The following is a 13254-nucleotide window of genomic DNA, read 5'->3' on the forward strand; positions in this document are numbered from 1 at the left end:
TTGACTGAGAGGGTGAAGGCATGTACAGAGCATCAGATTAGGGAAGAGCAGTGTGGTTTCAGTAAAGGTAGAGGATATGTGGATCAGGTGTTTGCTTTGAAGAATGTATGTGAGAAATACAAAGAAAAACAGATGGATTTGTATGTAGCATTTATTGATCTGGAGAAGGCATATGATAGAGTTGATAGAGATGCTCTGTGGAAGGTATTAAGAGTATATGGTGTTGGAGGTAAGTTGCTAGCAGTGAAAAGTTTTTATCGAGGATGTAAGGCATGCGTACGAGTAAGAGAGGAAGTGATTGGTTCTCAATGAATGTAGGTTTGCGGCAGGGGTGCGTGATGTCTCCATGGTTGTTTAATTTGTTTATGGATGGGGTTGTTAGGGAGGTGAATGCAAGAGTTTTGGAGAGAGGGGCAAGTATGCAGTCTGTTGTGGATGAGAGAGCTTGGGAAGGGAGTCAGTCGTTCGCTGATGATACAGCGCAGGTGACTGATTCGGGTGAGAAACTGCAAAAGCTGGTGACTGAGTTTGGCAAAGTGTATGAAAGAAGAAAGCTGAGAGGAAATGTGGATAAGAGCAAGGTTATTAGGTACAGTAGTAGTATATAGTAGTAGTATCTATCATAGCTATTCAAGTTTATCATATTTATATGGTGTTACCTTTCATCCGATCTTGTGCCCTGATTCTCATCTCTCGTAACTAATATAACTTCAGCATCCGTCATCACTAACTTAGGACCTTGCCAACTCTTCCTCCCTTCTGCAGAAGCTCCCTGAGACCTCAACACACCTTATTTCCCGCATCGGCGCCAATCAACAACTCGTTTTCAGTTCTGCGTTAGCACCCACCTCAGCTGCACCGTCCCCACAAGAATCCTGCTTACCTCAGCTCACCTCACCTCATTTCGTGATCCTGCACCAACAGTAGAAGCTCTGAGCGTCTTTATATATACATTACTTCTGTAATTACCCCGTAAAGCATCATGTTGTTATCCACCTGCAGTTCATCACTGCCATAAAAGAGAAAAAATGCTCATGTTTATACCCGCAATACTGATAACTTCCACCGTAATTTACTGGAAGAGATGGTCGGACGCAGTTCACATACTCATTACCACCCCTCCATCCTTGCCCCAGTCATTCCCATCCCTGCTGCCTTCTTCCCTGCTCAGGTACGTCCCACACCTGCTACTCTATCTCTTGTCCTTTGTCTTTTTGACAGTTCCAGGCAACATTAGCCATACAGGATGTCATGACAAGTAGTTCTGGCTAATAACTGTACTCAGCTCTTTGATACTATTTTTCAGTTATGAAATCATTCTATTTTGTATCTAATTCAGTTGAATTATTGTACTCTCTTATTGTTATTCCTTACCTTGAATGTATTATGAGGACCACATTGGAAATAAATGTACGTAAGAATACTACTTTATATGCTATTCTCTGTGAATTTAGAATGTAGATTTTACAAGATATATTAGTATTTTTACAAAGGGTAATGCTGATTAGATCAAGAACATTCTCTAACTCCAGCGTCCTCGATGGCCTGAACAGTTTGCCACAGAAAGAGTTGTAACTGATTCTAGTTTCAATAAGTCTCAAGAAAAGAACGAACCTATCAAATATCACTGTGAAGGCTGGGTACCTGAGAGACGTGTTACTTTCCCACCCCGTTATACAACACTAGTTGGCCTCGTCAGTCTCCTCTAAACTAATGTTGCTTTGCATAAGTTACCAAGCGCGCCAAAAGAAATTTATTTATGGAAATCATACTTCTAGTATTAGTTTAAAATAAATCTTGCTCCTTTTTTCGTATTACTTTTCTTTTGCAGTTCACTGACAGTAATTTAAAAATAGCGCCATTCAAACATTTCTAAAGATATTGTGTTTTTAAGAGTCACAAGAAATGTAAAATACGCGTATCTAAATTGCAAATTTTCTTTATTTATCCAATATCAGTTTGCTTCCATCAAGGTATTTGATAAAAAATGTATTTTCCTTAGAAATGGTTAACGTGACGTCATTTTGTAATCGTGGCTGACTGTGTTTACAGTGGGACGAGAACAGAGGCTGGTGGGCAGGGTTTATGGAGATTAATGGTTAGTAATACGTATATTGTGTGCCTTAAGAAGCAGTTGATACATTTACTCTCTAGAATTTGTGTATTTAGTTATCATATAGTATGATCAAATTAGAATTTTTGTTCGTGTTACGTACAGAAGCGAGTGAGATGTTAGCCTTGGGACTTTTCTTGCTGTCAGAATGTTAATGCAGGAAAGGTGTAACAGATTTACTTCTTGCTTGATGAAGGGAATGGAAGTAAATGTATTTAACTTCCATTATATGTTTTGAGTGACTGTAAGTTGTCGAAGTGGTTCGTATCCATTAATATTTTTCTTCTCATTTTTTTCCGGAGACATATGAAATAATGTCTGTCAGTACGCAATCGGGTAAGGTTAACGATAAAGGCGCTGTGTCATTACTTTTGATAGATAAATAGATATAGTAATAATGAGGTGTGAGAGGACCTTCATATTAACCTAGGCTTACCATTTGTTTTTGTTTTGCAATAATGATATACCCTAGGTACAGTGAAATTTGACCTGGGGACCGAGATTTGTATTATCCTTTTTTTTAATGGACAGCAACAATTGAGTGACATTGGGGAGAATTATGAAGTGTCCCATGTCTGAAATGTTGCTTTTGAGGCAAAGGTGTACTTTAGATTATGCTTCACAACTTTTTCGTTCTTTAAACATTATCATATCATTGCAAGACAGAATTATGTAATATTCAAAGCTAGTTTTTTGCATAATTGAGAGAGCAAATTTCCCCTTTAGCTATCAGCTGTTATTTTTGTAAGATTTGAAATAATGCTTCACATCATCTCTCAAGCTTATTTTACTCTACAGTATGAAATGATTGTAAGATGTAATCATTGATATTCCTGATTCAAATGGTGCCCTAAATTTCTCAAAAAATCTATGGCACTGGTATCTAACATACCAGTACCATAGTTTTTTGAGATTTGATATTGCTTGTAAAGTGAAATTACAATAGCATATAATAATTTACCATATTATGCTTAGAATTTGAATGATAACAATTACAGCAAAGTGGTTATTTTTGCTGACACGTTGATATGTTGGCACAGATTGGTCAATTGGTATTATGCACACATTCTTGTTACTGGATTTATCAGGCACCTTTGTTAAATAGTTCTGAACTTTTGCTTAACTTGTGGTTATATGAAGGGAGGTGATGATCAGGGGATAGAGCTCCAAGGTTTGGCATAAGAATGATATGGTTGTTATGACTTATAACTGATGATGTATCAGTAGTATTGGCCAATTTTACCAGTGTTATATTGTTTGTAAAATTTTAGTGAATACTGCCAATACAGTTTACTTTACATGAATAGTGAAAAAGGATTTGAAGTGATGAAATCAAATTGAAAACCTGAAGGCCTCCACTTACACTCAGTTCAGCCTGTTAGTTTGCCTGTGCTAACATGTTTGCTTCGTCTAGTTTGAGGATGAGTAGGATCATTTTGATGGCAAGTGTGGACTGTACAAACAGGATTGTGCAGGCCAGAATGTGTCTGTAGTTGTTTGCACACTTATGCTCTGTGGAGGGATTGTTGTCATAAGAGGCTTCGCATTGATAGTAACATGGAAGAACAGAAGGCTAACAAAACCAGTGATATTAGAGGAACAGTAGGCCAACAAAATTTTCTGGGCTGAGTATATGGAATTATATACAGTTAATGCTTCAGGAAGATGAAAGGTATAGAATCTTCAGTCAGGGAAAAAAATCATTATTTGGTGTTTGTATACAGAAATTGAAGAAGAAAGATGCAAACCAAAAGACACCCAAGAAAATAAATTCAGTTAATAATAACAATTCTTCAGCCTTTTTAACTTTACCCTTTCTTATACAAAGCCATAGTGCACATGCCCAACAACATTATTCATCTTCACCAAGTGGAGACACCATGTTGTCCCATTGCAACAGATACTTCACATGAACTGAGCAAGTATACAGTCAAACATGAGTAGTGTGTGGCAATGCTCATTTTGCCCAAACTTGGAACGATGCAGTCTAACTGACACTGAACTGAACATGTGTGGGGCCTCTAGATTCACAGAGTTGGAAAGAAAATGCAGGAGAGGAGTTTCCATTTTATCCAGCTTAATTCGAGTATCATCATTATTGCTCTCCTCTGGACCATCTCTGTTAGTGTTTTGTGCTTGTTTAAGTATGATGACCAATGCTTACAAGTTTTTGGGAGTTGGTGTGACCTTAAAGAAATATATATTTAGCTGCTCAAAGTAAAGGGAAGGTTTCATAGGTTTGTTGATTTCTATGATTGTTTCACTTACTTTTACATTACTAACCCCCACATTTTTTCTGATCTTCATAGTCCTTTCCCCAGTCATTTATTCAGTATCTTAGAATTATTCAGTATCTTAGAATAAATATTTGTTGCATCAAAGAAGCATCATTAGTCTGATTCACCTCTACAAAATGTATGGGGCCCATTGGCATTTTTTCCATATATGTTTTTCATCTCTAATGCTCCTTAGCAGGTAGATTACATACTTTTAGCCAGAAAATGCCAGTTGTATTAACAGAATAACCACTGCCAAAAATCAAAATGCTTTCTCCAGTTATGGACCTCAAAAGAACTTGAGACATGTACTGCAGATTTAAGGAGAAAATGACTCATGAATATAAAAGAAAAGAACTGAGCAGTTCCTGAAGAATGTTGACTGCAGTAGTTATGAATAGTACTACAGTGAGCAAGAAAGCAACTTGGAGAACTAGAATTGTACAAAATATTCATAAAGTTAGCAAAAGTCAAAATATTGCAAAGTGTGTTTTCATCCAAAATAGTTAAAAAGAAAGGATTAGACGATCTTAATACGAGTCTTTCTGCAGTTGTCAGTGTACTAAGAGATGGATTAGTGTTATTCCATTCAGTAACATATCATATTGATAAAACAGCACAAGAGGGAACAAGTAGAAAGAGAGACTAAATTAGAGGTGGGGGGTGAAGTGCTGTTGGGTGACTGGGGCTCAAAGCTATAGGATAGAGCAAAATGGAGTGATGTGCTATACTGACTGTGACTTGCTGTCAATGTTCTTAACCAGGGCATATGAAATGGCAATGCCAGATTAGGATATTAGCATTAAGTTGCAGATGCTATGGGCCCCATGTTTTGGGAGGCCCTGCCAACATGAAAAAAACCTATGTATTTCAGTACAGTTGCCAGAAAAAATAGTGTACTGTTGAAAGTGGCCTTGTAATAAAACCAAGTGTTTGTTAGCTTTTTCAGATTTATGAATTACACATGACAGCTAGAGACTGAGTGTGAACAAACGTGGCCTTTTTTGTCTTTTCTTAATTCTACCTTGCTGGAGGCAGGTTGGGGGTGCTGTTTCATATGTGGCGGGGTGGTGACGGGAATGGATGAAGGCAGTAAGTATGAATATGTACATGTGTATATATGTATATGTATATATGCGTTGAAATGTATATGTATGTATACATTAGTGTGCGGGTGTTTATGTATATAAGATAAGATAAGATAAGATACTTTATTCGTCAAATTGTTATACAAAAAGTAATACAAAATGAAATTCGTTTTGGCTTTAGAGCTCCTTAGTAGTTGTAAAAAAAAAAACATTAAAATATTAACAAGAAATATTGCATAGGTTATTTCATATAAAGTGTTACTTTGCTATTGTGTACATGCGATATCAGCTTGTCACCATCCCTATCATGAACCATTACCTACAGTTATCATGAAACTTAAAGCTAGAAGTTATAGTGATAGATGATTGAAAAGCAGAATGCTTTGAGGTACAAACGACTTTTTGTATCTGTCAGTGCATAGCTTGGGCAGAGCTAGCCTTCTACTAGATTTAAGATACGTGTAACAATTATGTAACGGATGCGTTACATCTTTCATCATTCTGTCTACTTGTTTCATTGTACCTTTTTGGTACAGCTTATTCAGTGATGTGTCTCTGCACCTAGTTTTCTTGCTTTCTTAACAATCCTTCCCAACTTCTTTATATCTTTGCATGTAAGTTTTCCATACCAGGCGGTGATTGAAAAATTTATAACTGATTCTAAAATTGATTTGTAAAATAGGCTAATGACCATTTGATCTACATGTAGGTTATGCAAGATACGTACAAAGTGTAATCTTTGGTTACATTTCCTTGACACCATATCTGTATTAACACTTCCCTTCAGCTGGTCATCAATCATAAAGCCCAAATACTTATACTGGTTTACTCTTTCTACGTTTTCTTCCTCAATTGTTAATAGGTCTGGTACGTGTTTATTTTTAGTTCTGAAATCAAATATCATCTCTTTCGTTTTCTTTACATCAAGCTCCAAAAAATTTTGTTTACTCCAGTCAACGAATTTTTTAACTTTTGTGTGATCGGGGCCTGAACATGCAGGAGGGTGAAAGGAGGGCAAAGAATAGAGTGAATTGGAGCGATGTGGTATACCGGGGTTGACGTGCTGTCAGTGGATTGAATCAAGGCATGTGTATGGGGGTGGGTTGGGCCATTTCTTTCGTCTGTTTCCTTGTGCTACCTCGCAAACGCGGGAGACAGCGACAAAGCAAAAAAAAAAAAAAAAAAAAAAAATTATTTACAATTTTTCCTAAGATAACTGTATCGTCAGCATATTTTATAATAGTACAATCATCAATTTCACTTCTACAATCATCTGTATACAAGGTGAAAAGAGCTGGGGACAATACACAACCTTGGGGGGCTCCTGTGTTGGTGACGTGTATGTGGGTGGGTTGGGCCATTCCTTGTCTGTTTCCTTGTGCTACCTCGTTAATGTGGAAGACGGCAATTAAGTATAATTATAAAAAAATTAGTATTAAAGTTTGAGAAGAATGAATACAAACAATTATGGTTCTTAGTAAGGATTTGAGAATGAAAATGATGGTAAAGAACACACTTATGGCAAATACTCTAGCGTTCTCGTGTCCTAGAAATGTTATGTGTATGTGGGTGGGTTGGGCCAATCATTGTCTGTTTCCTTGTGCTACCTCGCTAATGTGGGAGATGGCAATCAAATATGATTATAAAAAAAAATTAGTATTAAAGTTTAAGAAGAATGAATACAAACAAGTATGGTTCTTAATAAAGATTTGAGAATGAAAATGATGGTAAAGAACACACTTACTGGCAAATACTCTAGTGTTCTCGTGTCCTAGAAATGTTATACAACCCACAGATGCTTAATTTGACACTAAAACAGTCAGAAGAAACCAAGGAAAGGTCTGTAGGGGTTGTGGTTTCAGTTCCTGAGAAATGAAAGTTATGGAGTAGAGGTGAGCAAATGACATTCATCATCTGTTCTTGGTGCTATCACAGTGCATAGGAAATGGAAAACAGTTTTATTTTCATATTTGTTTGTGGAGTTTCCTGCATTAGTGAGGTAGTGCCAGGAACAGAAAAAGACATGCTTCATTTGCTTACATCCATTTTCTAGCAATCTTGTGTGATGCACAGAAACCACAGTCCCGTATCCACAAGTAGGCCCCATAGACCCTACTGTGGTTTGCTTGGCTGTTTCATATGACTTGGTTCAATCCTTGACAGCATGTCACCTCCTGCACACCACAGTGTTCCAGTTCATTCTTACCCCATGCACACCTTTTACCCTTCTTCATGTTCAGGCCCTGATTTTCCTACATTTTATGTCTCCTTCTCCTTGTTCTCTCCATTTTTGACACACATCTCCTTTTTCAACCTGTCATCACTCACTCTTTCTATATGTCCAGGCCATTTCAGCTTACTTCTTCAGCCCTTTCAACTACACACTTATTATCACATGTCTCTTACTCTTTTATTACTTGATCAAACTACCAAACACCACAGAGTTTCTTCAAACATTAATATCCTTCACATCCATCCTCCTCTGCATATCCTCATCTGTAACCCATGCCTTGCTTCCATACGACATTGTTGGGACTACTACGCCATGGAACTTACCCATTTTTGACAGACAAATATATAAAAGATATTATCATTGCAGATATTATTTTTTCATACTTGCTCACCATTTCCTGGATTAGCAAGGTAATGCCAGGAACAGACAAAGAAAGGCTGCATTTGCTCATATCCATTCTTTAGCTGTCATGTGCACTGCACCAAAACTGCAATTGCTCATCCACAGCCAGGCCCCACAAACCTCTCTATGGTCTACCCTGGCTGCTTCACATGCCCTGGTTTGGTCCATTGACAGCACATCGACCACTTGATACCACTTTGTTCCAGTTCACTCTATCTCGTGTATGCCATTCGCCCTCCTGCATGTTCATGCCCTAGTCACTCAAAAATTTTTTCACTTTATCCTTCTGTTCCCAAATTAATCTACCCCTTCTCCATGTTCCCTCCACTTTTGGCAGATATATTGTCTTTATTAACCTCTCCTCACTCATTCACTCTATATGTCTAAGCCATTTCGGCACAACCTCTTTGGTTCTCAGATATTATTATTATTTTTTTTCTTTAATATTATACTTAGTTGCTGTCTCCCACATTAGTGAGGTAGCAAAAGGAAACATGAAAGAATGGCCCAACCAACCCACATACACATCTATACACATAAATGCCCACACACGCACATATACGTACCTATACATTTCAACGTATACATACATATATACATATATACACATTCATACTTGCTGCCTTCATCCATTCCTGTCGCCACCCCACCACATATGAAATGGCACCCTCCCTCCTCCCCCATGTGTGCACGAGGTCGTGCTAGGAAAAGACAACAAAGGCCACATTCGTTCACACTCAGTCTCTTGCTGTCATGTGTAATGCACCAAAACCACAGCTCTCTTTCCACATCCAGGCCCCACAAAACATTCCATGGTTTACCTCAGACATTTCACATGCCCTGGTTCAATCCAGTGACAGAACGTCAACCCCGGTATACCACATCGTTCCAATTCACTCTATTCCTTGCACACCTTTCACCCTCCTGTATGTTCAGGCCCCGATCCCTTAATCTTTTTCACCCCGTCCTTCCACCTCCAATTTGGCCTCCCACTTCTCCTCGTTCCCTCCACCTCCGACACACATATCCTCTTTGTCAATCTTTCCTCACTCATTCTCTCCATGTGACCACACTATTTCAATACACACCACACATCTCTCTTACCCTTTCATGACTTGCTCAATCAAACTACCTCACACCACATATTGTTCTTAAACATTTCATTTCCAACACATCCACCCTTTTCCGCACAACCCTATCTATAGCCCATGCCTTGCAACCATACAACATTGTTGGAACCACTATTCCCTCAAACACACCCATTCCGCTCCTCTAGATAATTTTCTCGCCTTCCACACATTCCCCAATGTTCCCAGAACCTTCCCCCCCTGTGACTTGCCTCCGCTTCCATGGTTCCATCTCCTGCCAGATCCACTCCCAGTGAATGTTGGTTTGCGGCAGGGGTGCGTGATGTCTCCTTGGTTGTTTAATTTTTTTATGGATGGGGTTGTTAGGGAGGTGAATACAAGAGTTTTGGAAAGAGGGGCAAGTATGCCGTCTGTTGTGGATGAGAGAGCTTGGGAAGTGAGTCAGTTGTTTGCTGATGAAACAGCACTGGTGGCTGATTCGGGTGAGAAACTGCAAAAGCTGATGACTGAGTTTGGTAAAGTGTGTGAAAGAAGAAAGCTGAGAGTAAATGTGAATAAAAGCAAGGTTATTAGGTACGGTAGGGTTGAGGGTCAAGTCAATTGGGAGGTAAGTTTGAATGGAGAAAAACTGGTGGAAGTGAAGTGTTTTAGATATCTAGGAGTGGATTTGGCAGCGGATGGAACCATGGAAGCGGAAGTGAATCATAGGGTGGGGAAGGGGGTGAAAGTTCTGGGAGCACTGAAGAATGTGTGGAAGTCGAGAACATTATCTCGGAAAGCAAAAATGGGTATGTTTGAAGGAATAGTGGCTCCGACAATGATTTATGGTTGCGAGGCGTGGGCTATAGATAGAGTTGTGCAGAGGAGGGTGGAAATGAGATGTTTGAGGACAGTATGTGGTGTGAGGTGGTTTGATCGAGTAAGTAATGAAAGGGTAAGAGATGTGTGGTAATAAAAAACGGGTGGCCGAGAGAACAGAAGAGGGTGTTTTGAAATGGTTTGGTCACGTGGAGAGAATGAGTGAGGAAAGATTGACCAAGAGGATATGTCAGAGGTGGAGGGAAGAACAAGTGGGAGACCAAATTGGAGGTGGAAAGATGGAGTGAAAAAGATTTTGAATGATCGGGGCCTGAACATGCAGGAGGGTGAAAGGCATGCAAGGAATAGAGTGAATTGGAATGATGTGGTATACCGGGGTCGACATGCTGTCGATGGATTGAACCAGGGCATGTGAAGCGTCTGGGGTAAACCATGGAAAGTTCTGTGGGACCTGGATGTGGAAAGGGAGCTGTGGTTTCGGTGCATTATACATGACAGCTAGAGACTGAGTGTTAACGAATGTGGCATTTGTTGTCTTTTCCTAGCGCTACCTCGCACACATGTGGAGGGAGGGAGTTGTTATCTCGTGTGGCGGGGTGGCAACTAAGGACAGACAGTATGAATTATGTACATGTGTATATATATATACCTGTGTGTGTATATATATGTATATGTTGAGATGTATAGGTATGTATATGTGCTATGTGTGGACATGTATGTATATACATGCGTATGTGGATGGTATGGGCCATTCTTTCGTCTGTTTCCTTGGGCTATCTCGCTAACACAGGGAAACAGCAACAAAGTATGAAAAATAAATAAATGAATAATTCTTTTTCTTCTTTCATACTATTTGCCATTTCCCGCGTTAGCGAGGTAGCGTTAAGAACAGAGGACTGGACCTTTGAGGGAATATCCTCACCTTGCCCCCTTCTCTGTTCCTTCTTTTGGGAAAAAAAAAAGAGAGGGTAGGATTTCCAGCCCCCCGCTCCCTCCCCTTTTAGTCGCCTTCTATGACACACAGGGAATACGTGGGAAGTATTCTTTCTCCCCTATCCCCAGGGACAAAATGAATAATTATTATTATTATTATTATTATTATTATTATTATTATTATTATTATTGTAGAGAAAAGAAAAAATGAAAATATACTACCTGCAATAAACTTTTCATGGTGCATCATTTAAGAAGCAATGTGTGTTGAAACTGTAAGGTTTAGTAAAAGTAGGATTGTGTAATGCAGTACAGTATCATATATTTTGTTTCTTGTTTTAATCTTACCCTTTTATTCTGTAGGGTTACCAGTAGTGTGTGATGACGACACGGCGGAGGCGTGCGGGGTCTGAGTCTTTTGTGGAGGAGCCGACAGTGCCTGGGGCTTCTGCGGTTCAGAGCCCTCACCAGCCACTTGACCAGCCTGCACCTACACAGTCCCCCTATACCCTTTATCCCCAGGTATGCAGTTTTGTGATGTTACTTACAATGCAGCTTTTACTAACCCTTGCCACTGGTTGTTTGACCTATGGATTATTTGTAATGCTTAGTTAGTATTGCTATCTATGAAGTAGTTTTTTTTTTTTTTTTTTTTTTTTTTTTTTTTTTTTTTTTTTGTTAACATTAGAACTGGATTTTGAGTGCATGCATAAAGTTTAAAATAGGTACTTTATTTGCTGCATAAATCATCTTGTACATGGGTATACAGGATATCCAGATGCTCTGCATTTACATCTATATACTGTTGAAGATAGTCATACATGAAAATACAAAATTAAGAAATGATGTATGATTTCCACCAAACATGTGGGAATAAACATTTTAGAGAGAATTCAGAAAATTTCATGAGCAGAATTGTGGGAATAGACGTTATGAACTGCATTATCACGAGAGGCTGAAAGAATTTATACTTTATAGCCAGAAAGAAAACAAGAAAGTTACATGATAATCAAGGCATAGCCCAACCAAATAAAGGATAACAGACAGTATTCTAAACCCAAAAGTCTTTTTTTAGGAAGGAAGGAACATAAGAAGATTTCAATGATGTCATAGAATGTACCAAAAGGATTTTCTTTTTTTTTTCTTTCATACTTGTAATCTGTTTCCCACATTGGCAAGATAGCACCAGGAACAGACTAAGAATTCCATGGTTTCCCCATACTACTTTAATGCCTTGGTTCAGTCCATTGCTCTATCTGTCCCTCTATATCTCTGACACCTTTTCCATCTGGAACTCCCTTAAGGGGCTGGCCATGGCATTAGGGTCTCCATAACTAGTAAACTCCAGAGCCGCTTCTTAGCCTTTAGTGCCTCACCCTTAACAGGCCACTGGCAGAGGGCAACTCTACTGACTACTTTCTCCTTATGATCTTACCTACTACATCTACCAAATGTTTCTACCTAATGCTCCTGCCTAAATATTTCTACCTTCTGCTTCTGTCTATTGCTCCTACCATTTTGCCTGAAGGCAAGGCTAGCACACTGTGCTCACCCTCAGAAAATCTAGGGTTATGAAGAATGAGCTGTGTGACTTAATTGTTGTAAAGTGTTATGTATTACTAGGAGATATTTTGTATTTGTTGAAGAGTAGAGGCATAAGTATGGAAATTAAGAAAGAATTAAGGGAGAGCATAGTCCTCCCAGCCCTTACCTATTTAGCAAACTTGGAGTTGGAATGAGTCACAGAGGTCCAAAGTCCAGGCTGTGGAAATAAGCATTAGAGAGGTGCATGTGGTTTGACTAGATGGAATAAAGAAAGAAATGAGGGTGTATGAGAGACTTCGTATGGAAGGGAATTAATTGTGGAGTGGTACAATGGGTGAAATATAATACTTTGAGGTAATTTGGGCATGGGGGAAGAATGTAAGATGGGCGGTTTGCAAGGAAAGTGTATGGTAGAACAATTAAGGGGTTGTGATATGGGGAAATAGAGGAAAAGAGTACTCGAGGGAGGGAAATATTGGAAGAATGCATGTTATGGTGTATTCAAGGGAGGCATGTAAGGACAAGTGGAAACTCTTTTAGTGCAGCCACCCCTTGATGGAATATCCCAATTGGAACAGGCATCAGAGATGTAATAGATAGATAGATATATAGCTTACCAAATTGGATAGTGATTAAACTAACATGCTAAGGTATTAAGTGAAACTAGTAACTGGTATAAATGTGATATAATGTGAGCACCCATTTTCCAGGGTTCCTGCAGCTTCAAGGCTGCAATACAGCCAATAGAAGGGAACAG

General features: G+C 39.0%; 1 protein-coding gene across 1 annotated transcript in view; it reads left to right on the forward strand.

Moving 5' to 3' along the window:
* Nucleotides 1-2018: 2018 nt before the first annotated feature.
* The window catches only part of Syx5 (syntaxin 5), a 105805-nt gene continuing 94569 nt past the window's right edge, over nt 2019-13254 (forward strand). Inside the window, exons 1-2 of the mRNA XM_071672995.1 lie at nt 2019-2098; nt 11316-11474. Of these exons, the coding sequence (XP_071529096.1) occupies nt 11334-11474 (141 nt within the window). The 5' untranslated portion in view covers nt 2019-2098; nt 11316-11333. The remainder of the gene's footprint in view (nt 2099-11315; nt 11475-13254) is intronic.

The sequence above is a fragment of the Panulirus ornatus genome, chromosome 18 (genome assembly GCF_036320965.1).
Source record: "Panulirus ornatus isolate Po-2019 chromosome 18, ASM3632096v1, whole genome shotgun sequence".
In the NCBI taxonomy this organism is placed as follows: Eukaryota; Metazoa; Arthropoda; class Malacostraca; order Decapoda; family Palinuridae; genus Panulirus; species Panulirus ornatus.